At 44.2% G+C, this 14,634-nt stretch overlaps 1 protein-coding gene across 1 annotated transcript; it reads left to right on the top strand.

Moving 5' to 3' along the window:
- Positions 1–2,426: 2,426 nt before the first annotated feature.
- Positions 2,427–14,357, top strand: LOC144145342 (glutathione S-transferase 1-like). The gene is made up of 5 exons (XM_077676913.1): positions 2,427–2,671; positions 4,177–4,235; positions 8,549–8,690; positions 10,124–10,294; positions 14,180–14,357. The coding sequence occupies exons 1-5, from the start codon at positions 2,531–2,533 to the stop codon at positions 14,315–14,317; spliced, it is 651 nt and encodes a 216-aa protein (XP_077533039.1). The 5' UTR covers positions 2,427–2,530; the 3' UTR covers positions 14,318–14,357.
- Positions 14,358–14,634: the final 277 nt, after the last annotated feature.

The raw sequence follows: 14,634 nt of genomic DNA, 5'->3' as shown, positions 1-14,634 counted from the left end.
TGTTTGCGTCAACGTCCCTGTCGGGTGTTTTCGGCGCGCTTTAGGAGTAGGGTGTTTTTTTCCTTCGTGGCAGTTTGTTACTGAATATGTCACCTGCATACGTGGTGAATCATGTTGTTTGTTGCTATTGACTGTATATACAGCAGCTTTAGGTTATCAAAAAACTTACACAAACAACCCGTTAAAATTACAAGTTGAATTCTTGCTGTCCTTTCATAATACATTTACACCTGGATATTGCGAAGTTTACAAAAGGGCAATTTTTTGAAACATGGAGGTTTTGTTACATCCAAAGTTCGAGTTAAGGCTCGCGTGAATGAAGCAGAAATAAAACCAGAATGCTAGACATCAGTAAATGTGAACTCCCTTTTCAATCTTTAATTTCACAGTGAACATTGCGCTAGTTGCGCCTGCGGCTTTTGTACGAGCTTAGGCTTTACACGGCCCTCCAACGAAGCAAGGTCACTTAACCCCTTATTCACACACGTACCTTAAGTATGACTTCTGCCTTTTGACACTTTTTGGTTCCAAACACGTTTCACAACCAAACGCATGCTCAAAGGGCGGCTTTACGGGAACTTGATGCTGCTTACCACATTAAAAAATGTCGATAGGGTGCGAGTTTAGATAGTGTACTGAGTGGAGCCGGCATTTAAAGCTAGCGGCTTGTCATCAATAGAGAAAACCTTTAGTTTTCTGCAGCAGAGCACACCACTCACAAACCGAGACCATAGACAGCAGTGGAGACGCGTGACCACACGCCTTCAAGGAGGCCAAGGACCTCGAAACATAAGTGAAGTTATTGACACCGAACTGACAACATATCCTCGATCTAACAACGCACTTACAAGTTACAACGCACTGGAGGTTGCGGTTCGGGAGAAACGAAAGTGCAATGTAGTTACGCTTTATTACTGGTGTCGCGCTGCCCAGGCAACAGAAGAAGTGGGTGCTACATTACCCACGGGATGGTCTTAGCCGAACTGTTTCGCCTCATCTTCAGGACGAATTGTTTTTGGTGATCCTAGACGTTTTCGTAGCTGCTGCCTCATTAAAGAAGTTCTAGTATTTTGTCAAAGACTGCATTTCTCCTGCCTACCCTTCACTAAGTGTGCAAATAATAATGGCCGATCAGTTTAGCGAGTTCATTGCATCACTGTTAACCGCCGCACACCTTTGTTACGTACAGGTCCCAATCACGTGAGCTTTAATGGCGGCGGCAAAGGGGAATCGAAAACCTTCGTTAAATCAAGGAATTCGTTACGTTGAGGTTTGTTAAACATTGGTTTAACTCCATTAAAGGTGTTTAGGAAATAGATTACCAGTAAAGCTGCCTGAATAAGCTTTTGCGAATTTTGTCGTTACTGCATATCTGAATGAATGCACGATTATTGAATTTAATCATGACACGTGTACCGCGAACACTCCTGAACCAAGAAGTAAACAAGGAAGTTTGCGACGCGAAAACGCTAGAGTATCTTTTGTACGTGCGCCATTTATTGGTCTCTGTACTCATAGAGCGGTTTTGAGTAAAACCTCGTATGTGAATGAGACCGGTTATTAGTGAAATGTTTTATCAAGGACTTTCACCGTGTTGACCAAAAAAAGATTACGTGTTTCAGTGATGAGAAGTTTTACCAGTATACTGGGTGGATATTCCGTCTTTGTTTTTATTGCATATTTGACATTTTGGAGCCTTAGTTCGAGTATGTCACTGCTAGCACCGCGGGCCGCTACGGGAGGCATGTCATTGAAGTGGATGCTCAAGAACAAATAGAGTAGCGGCGATGCAATGACAACTCGGCCGCAATTTATCATCGTAAGTGAGAGGTACAAGACACCGCAAAAATCAATTCCCATTGTTGAGGTCACTGAAATAGCCTCTTAGCACTCATAACATGTTTTCTGGCCACGCATTCGATAGACTGTCATTGAATGGTGTGTATGTGTGCGCGCGCGTGCGTGTGTGCCGGCATTTCTGACATTGCTTTAGAATACCTAGAAATGCTCCTACCAGTGCCTGTGTTTGCAAGTGTTTTAAGGGCCATTTATCCGTCATTTTAGCAAAACCACCTCGGCACTATAAGCTTTTTCTTGATGTTATATACGAAGTTCGTTTGGCATATATACCTGAAGTCAGACGGTGTATTTACACGTTGCACCAGTAGCCTCACAATAAACCAGCCGATGAGTTACCAGCTCGACACCTAAATGCTGCTGTAGCACGGTTTAAAGGAAAATCTAGCGTACAAAATAGGCCCAGTTATTCTCATTCCGTTGCCATTTCGGCCTAGCGGCCACGCAGCCGGGGCGCAGGCGGGGACAGCAGGTGAAGGCCGCGCAAAGCTCGCAACGGAAACAGGTTTTCCGACAGCTATTCATTTTTACTATTCTGTTTTATTCCCTAGCGCTAGATGCGGATCATCCGTTTCAACTCAGATTCACTAGAGAAACCTCCTGCGCAGCAGCCACACGCACTCAGAGCAGAATCAAGTATTAATCTAGATATCGTGAAGAAATCACCAAGAGAATGGGCATTATTATTTACGTCATCCCAACAAGGGAGCCATGCCTATTCATTCAAATGCTAGCCAAGCATATAGGTGTTGAAATGAACGTCAAAGCCCTAGATTATGACAAACAAGATCACATGTCCGCGAGCTATAAAAAGGTAAGTGAGCATCATACCTGCGGCATTGAATTGTGAATGATTGATTCCAGGGGTGGGTAACCTGCTGGGAGGCCTGATTGAACACTAGAGAATTGTTTATTTGCAACGATGGTTTGAATGAGTTAATTGCATTTTCACTTTTTATCCTCTGTAGTTACAAGAGTACCCTCTTTTTAGCAGGCTGAAGAGGATATCCGTAATAAACATTAGTAACGAATACGGGGGATGTTTTGGGAAAATGGTTCAATAAACGGCTTTTTTTACACGCACATGAAAGGGTTAATGTGTCACCGCTGGTAGCCTAAAAATAAAATATTATGCCGCAGTCCCCATAGCAAATAGAATCGGTGGCCATAACTACAAAACCGTGCCTCAAGTGCCAAATTAGCCGTGTGATGTGTGGTTTTTGTAGGGTTGACAGAATGAAGAATTCAGTTTAAAATGAGAAACCAGCACGGGGAAAGCAGGAAAGTAAAAGCGACCAAAGTATCTTCAAAAATAAGACAAAACGGCATCCTGCAAGGTTAAAAAACGACGGCTTTTAACGTATGAAAAATCTGCCCGCTTCTTCGAATTTTGGAAGGACTTTTGCAAGGCGAACTTTTACCGCTCTTTTTGTGCCAACGAGTCAAAATAGTAGTATTCACCAACACTCACCAACGTGAGTAAACTGAAAAGAATGTGTGAGGGTCATGTGCTCGAAACTTACAATCCTCGTGTTTTAGCTGGGCTCCAAAATTAAATCCCCCATTATCACCACGCGAAGAAGACGGGTGCGTGTTCCTACCCGGAGAGCCGCCGTGTTCCGTCATTTCAAACGAAAGTAGTTTTCTGTAGGGCTCTATTAAAAGAGCGTGACAATATAAATAAGCTTTTGCTGAGCCGCAATGGCATTTCCGAACGCTTATGTTGATGTCTTTATGTGAAATCCAGGAATGCTAAATGGGGGGGAGTTCGGCGTCATTGCCATCGTTTTATACACTAACAGAAATTAGCGAAAACTTGTGGTTACCGATTTTGTCCGCTAACGTCTGCTGGAACTAATCGATAGAAATTGACTCCCGATGCCCTACTGTGTACAAAGAAACGTGGGCCTGTAGCTTCCTCGAAAACAATAAATATTTTTGAATAAATGAGACTATCGCGCCTTTCTCTCTTCGGTTTCTTTCACGATTGGACCACGAAAAAACTGTGGAAACGACTTCTAAGCACAGCCCCACTATCTACGCACAAAAAAAAACTTTTCATATACCAGCGCCTTAAATCCCGTTATGCATTTGGAGCTGCCGGAAGACATAATGACCATGGCAATTATCCCCCAAAATAAGTCGAACGATTACCGCTGTTTCTGTATTCTTCATCTATTTTGGACCCCGTTTCTCAAAGACGACGGACTCGAGAATGCTATATTACGTTTTACTGTGAAGGAAAAGGCCGACTGATATTATAAATTGATTAAACACGTATAAATTTTGTGATATTTTTTTTCTATTGATCTTGCCTAGATGAGTCCGCTGCATATGGTCCCGACGATTGACGACGATGGTTTTATACTTTATGAAAGGTAAGCCCATCAGAAATTCACACACGCGTTCTAGGGCCAACTAGAGCTACGTGTAAATTACTAAACTATTGACAGAAAACGTGAGTGCGAAATGGTTTCAAGAGAAATATATGTCCCTACGAGCTTTATATTCGCAAAAACAACTGTAATAAATTATTTGATGCATAGAGTACGACTTGGTTCTTCCCAGGAGTGCTTTATTATAGGCTAAATACTAAAAACAGTAGGACTAAATATGTTTGAAGTGTGTACAAAAAAAACGATAACAAGATGTGCACAATGACGACATTTTTAGGGGGGAAACTCACTCATGTATTCCATCTTACTGGCTTGTTTAGGAACTTTAAATGTTTTCATCGAGAGCACTATTCCAATTCAGTCGGGATCACGGGAGCGTTCTATTAGCTGGCATCCTCTGAGGCGGCTTTCAGCCGGTTGTAGCGGCTTGCTGCCGGTTGCTGAAGTAGGGATAAGCTGCGGGCGCAAGTATATCGCGTTTCCTGTTCAATAGCCGCCTACTCCTAGGCACGTCACAAATGAATGACTCGACGTGTGGCGAAACGTCATGCTGCCATGCTGCTACACTGCAATTCAAGACGACCCATGTTCGTGTATTTTGTTATTCGAAGCCTTTGTTAAACGTTCCGTTGCGTGTTTATCATTCAGTAGGGGCAATACACGAATTTCACAGACAACCAAATGCTCTAAAAACGTTCATTCAACCAGACCCTCCGGAATATTCAGACTTTTAAGGATATATCACTTTGTGCCATAGCCTTTGGGACGAGTGACGGAGAAGGAACAAGTGAAATATTAGAACGCAGAGCCCGCTGTTCCACCTGACCAGACGTGCTTACGGACCGATGAGTCGGGAGACAAAAATTTAAAGCATATGATATAAAATATAACTTCCAGCAACACTGATTGACATGTACATATCTTACGATAGGGAGGATGCGTAGTTCCGTTTACAAATGTAGGGCATTCACCACAAGCAAACTCGCTTTCTGGAAAATGGGTATTCCTTATGTGGAACCTCTAAATCTTCAAATTTTAAAAATAAAAGTATAAACTGCTATAGAGGAAACTAAGCACAAGCGAAAGTTTTTACGAAAAGCGTTGCTAATCTCCTCGGGACATTACGCCGTTACCGGGAATCTGACCTTCTTTTGACCTAAGGTGCGCCGTAACCTTGTAAACGTATCACGTGAGTCGCTGTGCTGAAGTTCTCCTAGAGCCACGTTCGCTAGTCGCAGCCGCAGCTGCTGGCTTGGTGCATGCGTTCTCCGCACCTGAGTCGTCCCTTGACCACGTGACTCGCTGCGTGCATGCGAGCTTAGCCATGGATGACAGCGAAGCAAGGCCAGTTCTCTGAGCCTTGTGCATAAGCGGGAGGCTTTTAGCCATCGTCGGCAAGTGGTGTCTGGACCCCGCGAATTTCAACCGTAGAGCTTTTTCACTAGAGGGGCTCCGAAATGCTAAGCGCCAAAGTAAGCGTCGGAAGAAGGATGAGCGAACCATCCGGCTGGGAAAACGTCGGCAGCTAGCGTAGAGACAGGGAGCCTTTAGACGAATACTTAGATAACTGCAGTTAAATCAAACGTTAACCAAGTGTGGCCAGGGCTAAACCAGCCTTAGCCGATCGTTAGCGTTGCATATCCACGGTTACCTGTGCATAGCCACACCATTTTTTAATGCGGTAGCCCTATGAGACATTTGCGACCCTCTGCAGCCTAAATTTAAAAAATGGCAATCACCCAAAGAGAACCTAACGCTAGTCACGCGACAACAGTTCTGCAAAGGTTAAGGCAGTGAGCGTGGTCATGGTAACCTGCTACGTCATAGACGTGTAAAAGGCCAATGCTACCTCTAGCTCCAATTTTTGGAGTGCTGGCGCTTTAGAACCACAAAATCATGGTGAATATACTGAGAATGATGTGTGAATCGATATGGGTATTTACATAGGTACCTACATGAAACACACAATATATCTCTGGTCGCAAATAGCTGAGGAATTTCACCCAACCCGACTGTCGGCACAGCATACAATGCTGTAAGGTTTCGAACAGAAGCCTACCATTAGGCTGTATACTTGAGAAGCAGACGACGGAAAGCAACAGAGTAACCACTAAGGCAGCCGGAGATATTGAATGGGGAAGACTCCAACTGGGTGCTGCTCAAACTGGGGAAGAGAGCAACTTCAGCGAAATTTTGCATATGTCAAATTTATTTGAACGTGCTGTACATAACACCAAATCAACTAGGACCTAATTCGCAGCCCCGTGAAATGCCTTCTTATTCACATGGAATCTTTTAAAATGCTTTTGTAGCAACCGACGCTGCAAGCGCCAGCGGAAGACGGAAACAGCTATGAAGTGAAAAAAAAAAAACATTTCAGCAGGTAGGTCGGATGCGTGGTCCGTCCGGCAGCAGGGAAGTTGGAGAACCTGGTCAGCCGTGCTGGCCACGTCTCCAAGAAGAGGGGCGCGCGCTCGCGAATAGGTTGCGTGGAGTCTTCCTACTGAGCTGGTGGCTGGTCGGCCGCTGAGTAATGGCCTGCAACTTCACTTGAGCGTTGCCGCAATAGACGCGCTATTCCCCATTCCGGCTTCCGAATCGCAGCTGTTGTATGACCGCTTGCGGTGTGCATGCGGATTGTTCAGCTCTCCCGTTTCATATCTTGCATATTTATTAGGAACACTATAAAGAAAGAGATTTTTCTAGAAGTAGAACTTTTTACAGCACCTGGCCTTTAGGTGTCAATGCTAATTAAATCTGTGAGAAAAGACAATTGGTATTTATAAAAAAATAGCAATTTTCGATTTATGATAACCCGGCGAAGTGCCAGTAAAAATGTTTATAAAATAAAACGTGTCGAGTAATATTCTGGGCACCTTAAAAAGGAAATGGACCGAATTTAACTACAAAAGAACGGTCCAAAAAATTCTTATTACCCTGTAATTTGCAGCATGCGGCCTCATTTGTCTTCCGCCAGATTCTGGTTGCACATCGAAATTTTGATAAAAATAGGATCAATGAGACCAAGCACACGGCTCTACGGGCAAAAAATAAATGCGAGATATATTACGTTAAGCATCCTGCGAGGAGCTGTGCCTCGTACAGTGCTGGTGTTTTTGCTGCCAAACGTCACTACTTGTGACGTTTGTGCCTTGGTACGGTATCGTATTGCTATTGTCGTACATTTGTTGCAAGGCTCAGTTCGTTTCGATCAACAGCGATACCGTCTTGTTTACATACGTGTTACTAACTTAGTGCATATAGAAGCCCACTTCTCTCATGATGACATTCTCGTAGTAACACCTGTGATATAGAAAGTTGAAGACATCGACCTCTAGGTACTAAGACGTACGGCAAATTACACAGGAAGACCGTTTTGCAAAGACTTTCTTTTGTGCTCAACAACTTTCAAAGACATAAAACTCGAACAAAACTATAACGCTGTCAAACAAGTACTCAGCGGCAAAGACACACCCCTTATAGCTATCCCGATGGATGTCTCAGCTTATGTGTTAAGCGGCCGTATACTTCATTATTCGCTCATTTAACACATTTATATTAGCATGCTAAAATTGTGCATGTAAGCGAGTAATGTGTCTAACACATGCTTCTGAATAGAAATCCACAATGAAATCACCGACTCTACCTTCAGTCGCATAGAGCCGTGAATCCACTTGGTGCTCAGTGTGTGATCAACTCGAGATGCGTATTTGCCTTGTTGATTGATTGTTTGATTGTAGGGTTTAACGCGCCGACGCAACGCAGGCGATGAGGCGCGCCGTAGTGGAGGGCTCCGGATTAATTTTGACCACCTGAGGATCTTTATCGTGCGCCGAAATCGCGTACACACGGGCGTTTTTGCTTTTCGCCTCCATCTGAAAAGCAGCCGCCGCGGCCGGGAATCAAACCCGCGACCTTGTGCTCAGCAGCGCAACGCCTTAGCCACTGAGCCACTGCGGCGGGGGTGTACTTGCCTTGTAGGGTTCACACTGAGGCAAAGGATGAGTAAACTCTTGAAGTGAAATGCTTTACTCTGCGTACAGCAGCTCCCCTGATCATTCTGGCGTCAAAATTAGCCTAACTGTAAAGTCATTTTATTTTTGAACCGACGGCTGTTTTGTTTGCCATTCATCGTCTATTTTATGTGCCATTTGTAAGCTACAGCGACTCTCCACGTTTCTCCTCCCGGGTTACTTATGTTTCCGCACTCACATATTTCCCATCAAACCTAAAGGCTTTATTACTGCCGGTCGCATTTATAGCTGCTTGATTCATGTAATGTTTCCTTCTTTCAGTACTGCTGTTTGTTACTATCTGCTTAGTAAATATGCTCCGGAATCACCCCTTTACCCAAAGGAAGTTCACAAACGAGCGCAGGTGGACCAAATCTTGTCCTTGGTGTCAAGCTTCATTCAACCGGTGGCATCATCTTATATTGTGAGTGTTATCAATCTCTCGTTACCTTAACACCCCTTGAGCACATTTGCAAGACGTTTGCTTTCTAGTAAATTGTGCCCCGTTGTTTTGGGATAGAGCTTAGAATTACTTGGCATTTCTGCACAGTTAAAAAAAAGTGGTATGCTGGGGTCACATTGCATACTCTGCTATGCCTAAACTATCAAAACATAGATTTGAAACGATTTACTGTTAGAAAATAGCGCTCAGAAGTTACGATACACAGCATGGAATAAAGTGATCAAAGAATGTTGGCATTTTTTGGAAACGGCATGCATAAAACTGACGAAGGAAACACCAATGAGCGTCTAGTTGTGTTCGCGTTAAACGGTGAACCTAAACTAGTTAAACGGCTCCTGCAACACTCCCAATGTACGCGCTGGTTTCCTCATTCGTCCTTCGTGAGGCTGGGCTTGCGCTAAACCTACCGCCCGCACACACAGGCACTGCGTGATTAGCTGGTTGTAGCCAATACGCCTTCCAGTTTCTTCATTATTGGTCCTAAAAGGAACTTTTTATGCTTGCAGTACTACAGTGCTAAAACTTCTTTGTGCTCCCTCAACTTAGATAAATGCGGTGGATCAAGCCCATCTTTTAACATTCACTAGTGCGGCGAAGTGCACCTTACGGTACACCAAGAGCACATGCACATTTATTTTGGCTAATTTCCGCTTTCAACTAGACTCTGGTCTACATATGTCCACCGAAACTTACCAGCTCTTCGACATTACCAACTGCATTACGGAAAAATGTGTCCGCCTAATGTCACATACCTGGCCTGCTGAAAGCCTGGAAAGCCCAGTGGGATGTTTTTGCTTTACGCAACGAAATCAAAAATTGTGATCAAGACTTCTTCCGAGGTGCAAGAAAGGCCTGTGATGCTTTGGATAATGATGATATGCGAAGGGGCTGCAGGACATTCTTGAAGTTATGTTTTGTTACCGACAAACATATGAGCCCAACAACATTTCGTGCGTTCTTTTTGCGCTATTTTCAGTTCGATCTTGTTGAACGCAACCTAAAAATTTGGCTAGGTATTTTATATTTCGAAAAATATAAAAATTGCAACCCTTAAAGCATGTGACAAACAGATTGACAGGACGACTGCTTCATGTCTCATGTCTTCAGTGTTGCGCTTTAATGGGTTTCGACAAAAAAAATTACCAACTAGCCGAGCTCGCCATTCGGCAGCAGTAGCTATTCTAAGTTGCGTAATGAGGCGCCCTTGGTATTTCTAATGACAAGTGTCGTAACTCTACCTAAAAAGTCACAGGAATATCTGTATGAAAAACTACTGAACAGTCAATAACCAAGCGAAAAGATATATCCACCAAACATTTATTTCCGTTTAGAAATTTTAAAATTTCTATGTAGGGATTACGCTTATGTTCCCTTTCTTTTTTGCTTTTATTTAGCGCACAGCCATTGTCCGAAGGAAGAAACTAGTCGGAGGTGAATTGTCAGCATTTGAGGACAGGGTATTGAAGCCCCTCCAAGATATTGTCAGTGACAAGATGTTTGCGGTCGGCAACGAATTAACCGTCGCAGACATCCGGCTTGTATCGATTATGATGTGCTTCGTTCCGGTGAGTGTGGTAATTTGATATCGCTATCAGCCCCAACAACTGCCACCTTTTACTGGTATCATAGCAGTAAAAACCACAAAACGTTTGTGAGAATCTCTAATAGGAAGAAGTACTGAGAAATTCAGGGTCTTACGCTGCTTAACACATGTCATACGAAAGATACACCTGCTGACTAAATGTATTATTTTATGGTATGCCAATAAGCTTACTTTGGTCGCAATAAAACGCTGCGTTGTGCGCAATAAGTATCTCAAGGACTTCACTTGCAGCATATATTCACAATGTAGTCGAGAAACAAAGCCCCAGGTGTGCAAGCTCGTGAAAGGTGCAATGTCTGCTTGAGCAACGTATCCCACCAAAAAACTCACTGCTCGAAACGTTTGATGTCTTGTTTCAAATGAACGGCGCTCTCATTCCGCGAAGACGTGCTAAATATTATCTCCTATAAAACATTATCTTCAATAAAACCTATTGCCTCTCTCGACAATAAGATTTGTGGTATCATAAGGCCACTCGTCCTTTGCACTAAGAGATAGCCATGTACACCCGGTGGCCAAATAATGTGGGGCACGTGAGCGCGTGGCAACGTGCATCCCTGTGCCACTTGACATTCCACTTCCAGTGTTGGCACACCGATTTGCGAGCCCGTGTCCAACCGAGCTTGCTACTCTGTCTTTCCCTTCACCTTAAGCGAGAAAGCTGACCACATGGAGCGTTTGGCGCGATGGGTCCCTTTGCTACGTCTCGCTCGCGCACGTATTGGTTGGTCACGGTGGTGGGAATTCTGGGTTGCTCACGGGATCCGATCCGACAGATATCGTATCTTTCTTATTTCGGGGACAATCTTGTGGCATGAAGTTTCCCTCGCATCTTTGTGCTTTTCCCTTAAAACATTCACTTCATTGTTAACTCGGATTTTGCACACCAACACAGAAAATGAGCTGAAGTGAGAAATGGTTTATTTGAATAAAAAGTCACGAGAGCTCCGTTTTTTCACATAATAAAACAAGTACGAATAAAGGCAAATACACAAGGTTGGCCTGGTCATGGTTTCAACAACAGAGAACAAAAATGCAAGCCGGTAACATTCAGCAAAGTGTAAATGGAAGCACAGCTAAAGGCTAGAAAAGGACTGGGAAGTGTGGCCGTTGTTGGGAGATGTTGAGCAAAGAAAATCACCCCTAGCGCCAAACGCTGTATGGGACCAACTTTGCTGCTTGAAGGCAAGGAAAAGACATGGCAGCGAGCGAGGTTGGACGTGCAGGCGCACATTGATGTCTCAGGTGGCGAGGTAGTGCATGTTGCCATGTGATCACGTTTCCCGGCTTATTTTGCCGCCGGAGGTAAGTGAATACCAATATTAGGTCATAGTGATGAATACTTACACCAAACTCATTGAGTTCTTTACCATACATGGCAAACACAACTTTTGGCAATTGGTTCAAGGAAAAGAGACTGTGGTTGTATCTATATCTGATGAGTAAAAAGCATTTGGGCTCACGAAAATGTATCCAAAAGTACGTCCTCACGGAGTACACTAACACAAACAACCAATATTTTTAGGGACAGTTACGTCTCTTTACGTGCTATGAAAGAGAAAGTCTGGCGTAAAATTGGGACGGTCGGTTCTGCACAATTTGGCAAGAAACAATGCGTACAAACAGGACGAAGAAAACAATTTACAAACACGAGTGGTGACTAACAATTAAAAAATTTCCAATTAACTAGGGAATCTGTGGAATATGAATGGCATTACTTTTAGCTAATTAACCCAACGGCATATAAACAAGAAACCCTAACAATGCCCGACAAGCAACGACGAGGCACAGCCGCATCATTCACCATGCAAGCAGTTCACTTGTTTATATAAGCGAATTCTTTATGTAAAAATGGCAGAGCTTGCACGACTGGTGCAATGCTGGAGAAAGAAAAGACCTGGCCGCCACTCTCCCTTTGCCGGAAACCGGGCTGTTGCATTATCAATGGCAGTAGCAGCAGCCCACTAGGTCCACTGCAGTACGAAAGCCCCTCCACTAAGCTCGAGTCCATTCTTTGCCTTCTATTTGCCTTATTTCGTCCATCCATCGAGTCATTCGCGTATCTCTTCTTTAGACCCGTCTCTCAGTGCCCACTCCGTCACCATTGTAGCCTACCGATTGTAATTTCACAAAATTGCGTCTTGTGCCGAAGTTTATTGTTTTGTCTCTATTTGAACTATGATAGCTCCTACTCTAGTTTTTTTCTGATCCAGGATGATCGTTCCCTGTCTCTAAGTGTTACTGCTATCACTATTTGTTCCATGGTCCGTTGAGCCACCCTACGTTTGCCTTCAAGTTGTTTAGTAAGACACCAAGTTTCCCCTTCATATGTCATCACTTCACATCTATTTCTATCCTTGCAACCTAAACGTCTCCATGACTGGCAGGCAGGGATCGTTTCTTGCGGTGGCTTTGAGGTCTCTCCCAAAGGGACCACGTTAGCCCTCCCTAGAACCCGGTGCCAAGTCCGAAGCCAACGCCCGCGCTACGAATTCAAAGGAAATGCTGAGCGCTCGAATGCGGTGATTGCTCGATCAGATAGACGCCGGCTTTATAGCACGAAGGACCCAAATTAGATTCCAACAAAGGCAAGCGTTTTTTCTTTCCAATTGTCTGCACATTTTCATTATTCCCCAGAGGTACTAACCTGCACTCCTCGGACATTTGCGGTCACGGATTAGTTCAGGTGCCGATTTCACGGCGCAAAGCTGCGGGTTTGCAATCCCGGGACCTGGCTAGCCACTTGGGGTTCTTGAATGTCCATGGCTTCCTGCCTCCGACGGACTTTCTCGCGTCGACGTAAACGGCTCTGCTGTTGCAAAACTCCGTTCACTTTGTGCAGAAGGTCACCCAGCGACGCTGTGACGTGCGGCTCGTGTATTAAGCATGATGCGTGGTCTACCCATTCCGAAGTCGCGTACAGCCGGTGTTTACGTTCGCCACGTCCAAGCTCCTCCGTTCGCAGCGCAACCAATTACCACCCTTGTCGATTCAGCTGTGCTGTTGAAGAATCTCAAATGCGAACGGAAAGCACGAAAGGCACACTGTATTTTTAGTTCTTACAGGGCATAAGATACTGCATAAGAAACATGGTGACCGAAAATCTGCCTTCTGTTTTCTCTTATTTGTGTGTCACCTCCGCGTATGCCGAGGTTCCGCTATTTTTCGAAGCGCAGGCTCCCGCACCCGGAGCCAGTCTCAAACGGTATGGAGTTTGTTGCAATAAGAAGCAGTAAGAAGGAATAAGAAGCGTTCGTTACAATACGAAGCGAGACGCTTTCTTCGCTCCTTCCGATACGCCGCTCCCACTTTGCATTGTCTGTACATGCGACAGTGTAGTTTCGTCAACTATAAACCAAGCCACTCGGCGTCCCAGTAATTCCAACTTCTCTACAGCGTTATATTTCGCACGTGCACACGAATTTGCGCCAGAGGAGTTTTCTCTATATGCGGAATCCCCGGAAATATCGTTAGCCTATCTATATAAATGTCCTCTTAAGAAGACGCTTTTGCTTCACCTCCACATACGTTTTGTTACAAATGCTTGAATCGCTGCGAATTCTCAATAAGATGCTACTGGAACACCAGAATCACCTCTTCTTGACTTGTCTCTGGGGTACCATTGCGCGTGTCGGCTAACAACAGTTTCAATCGGAATATGCTTTTTTTTTTTTTCAGAACGCCCGTACACATAGCGATACAATGCGCCAATATTTATTCGCCTCAGTACATGGCAGCAAACAAGTACAAGGAAAACCTTCCTCAGATGTTGCCCGTAACAATGCTCCTAACATCTTCCCTGCGCTCATACCAGAGCCTCAAACAACACTGCCGGTTTCTTTTTCAGCTTTCAGCAGTAGACAAGACGAAGTTTGCCAAGCTGGTGTCGTACTACAACCGACTCAGCGGTCAGCTCCCATGCTTCGCCCAGGTTTTAGGCTCAATGGTTGAAGAACGAAGCAAGGAATGGGAAAGCTACGAATAAAGGTTTCATCACTTGCAAAGCTAGAATACATCTGCCAAGTGTTCCGCGGTTGCGCAACCATACATAAATTTATTATTTGCATCCACCGCACCCAAACAAAATCGCCGAAGCTATCAGCACAATTCGCTTGTAAATTTTGAAATTTCTTGCATTTTGATTTCCGCATGACACAAGGGAACCTTCTGGCATGACCACGGGAATAATATGGCAAATTTTTCTCAAGAATGTTTACTCTAGTTCAGATTTTACATGAACGCCACGATTATGTTAGCTGATATCGCTTTACTATACTTCGAATAACCTTCTAGCTATTTTGA

Source organism: Haemaphysalis longicornis, unplaced genomic scaffold (assembly GCF_048455015.1).
Source record: "Haemaphysalis longicornis isolate Haplotype H1 unplaced genomic scaffold, Haemaphysalis longicornis Haplotype H1 scaffold_7, whole genome shotgun sequence".
Classification (NCBI taxonomy): domain Eukaryota; kingdom Metazoa; phylum Arthropoda; class Arachnida; order Ixodida; family Ixodidae; genus Haemaphysalis; species Haemaphysalis longicornis.
The sequence above is the reverse complement of the archived record's forward strand: the minus strand, read 5'-3'. Positions and strand labels throughout refer to the sequence as shown.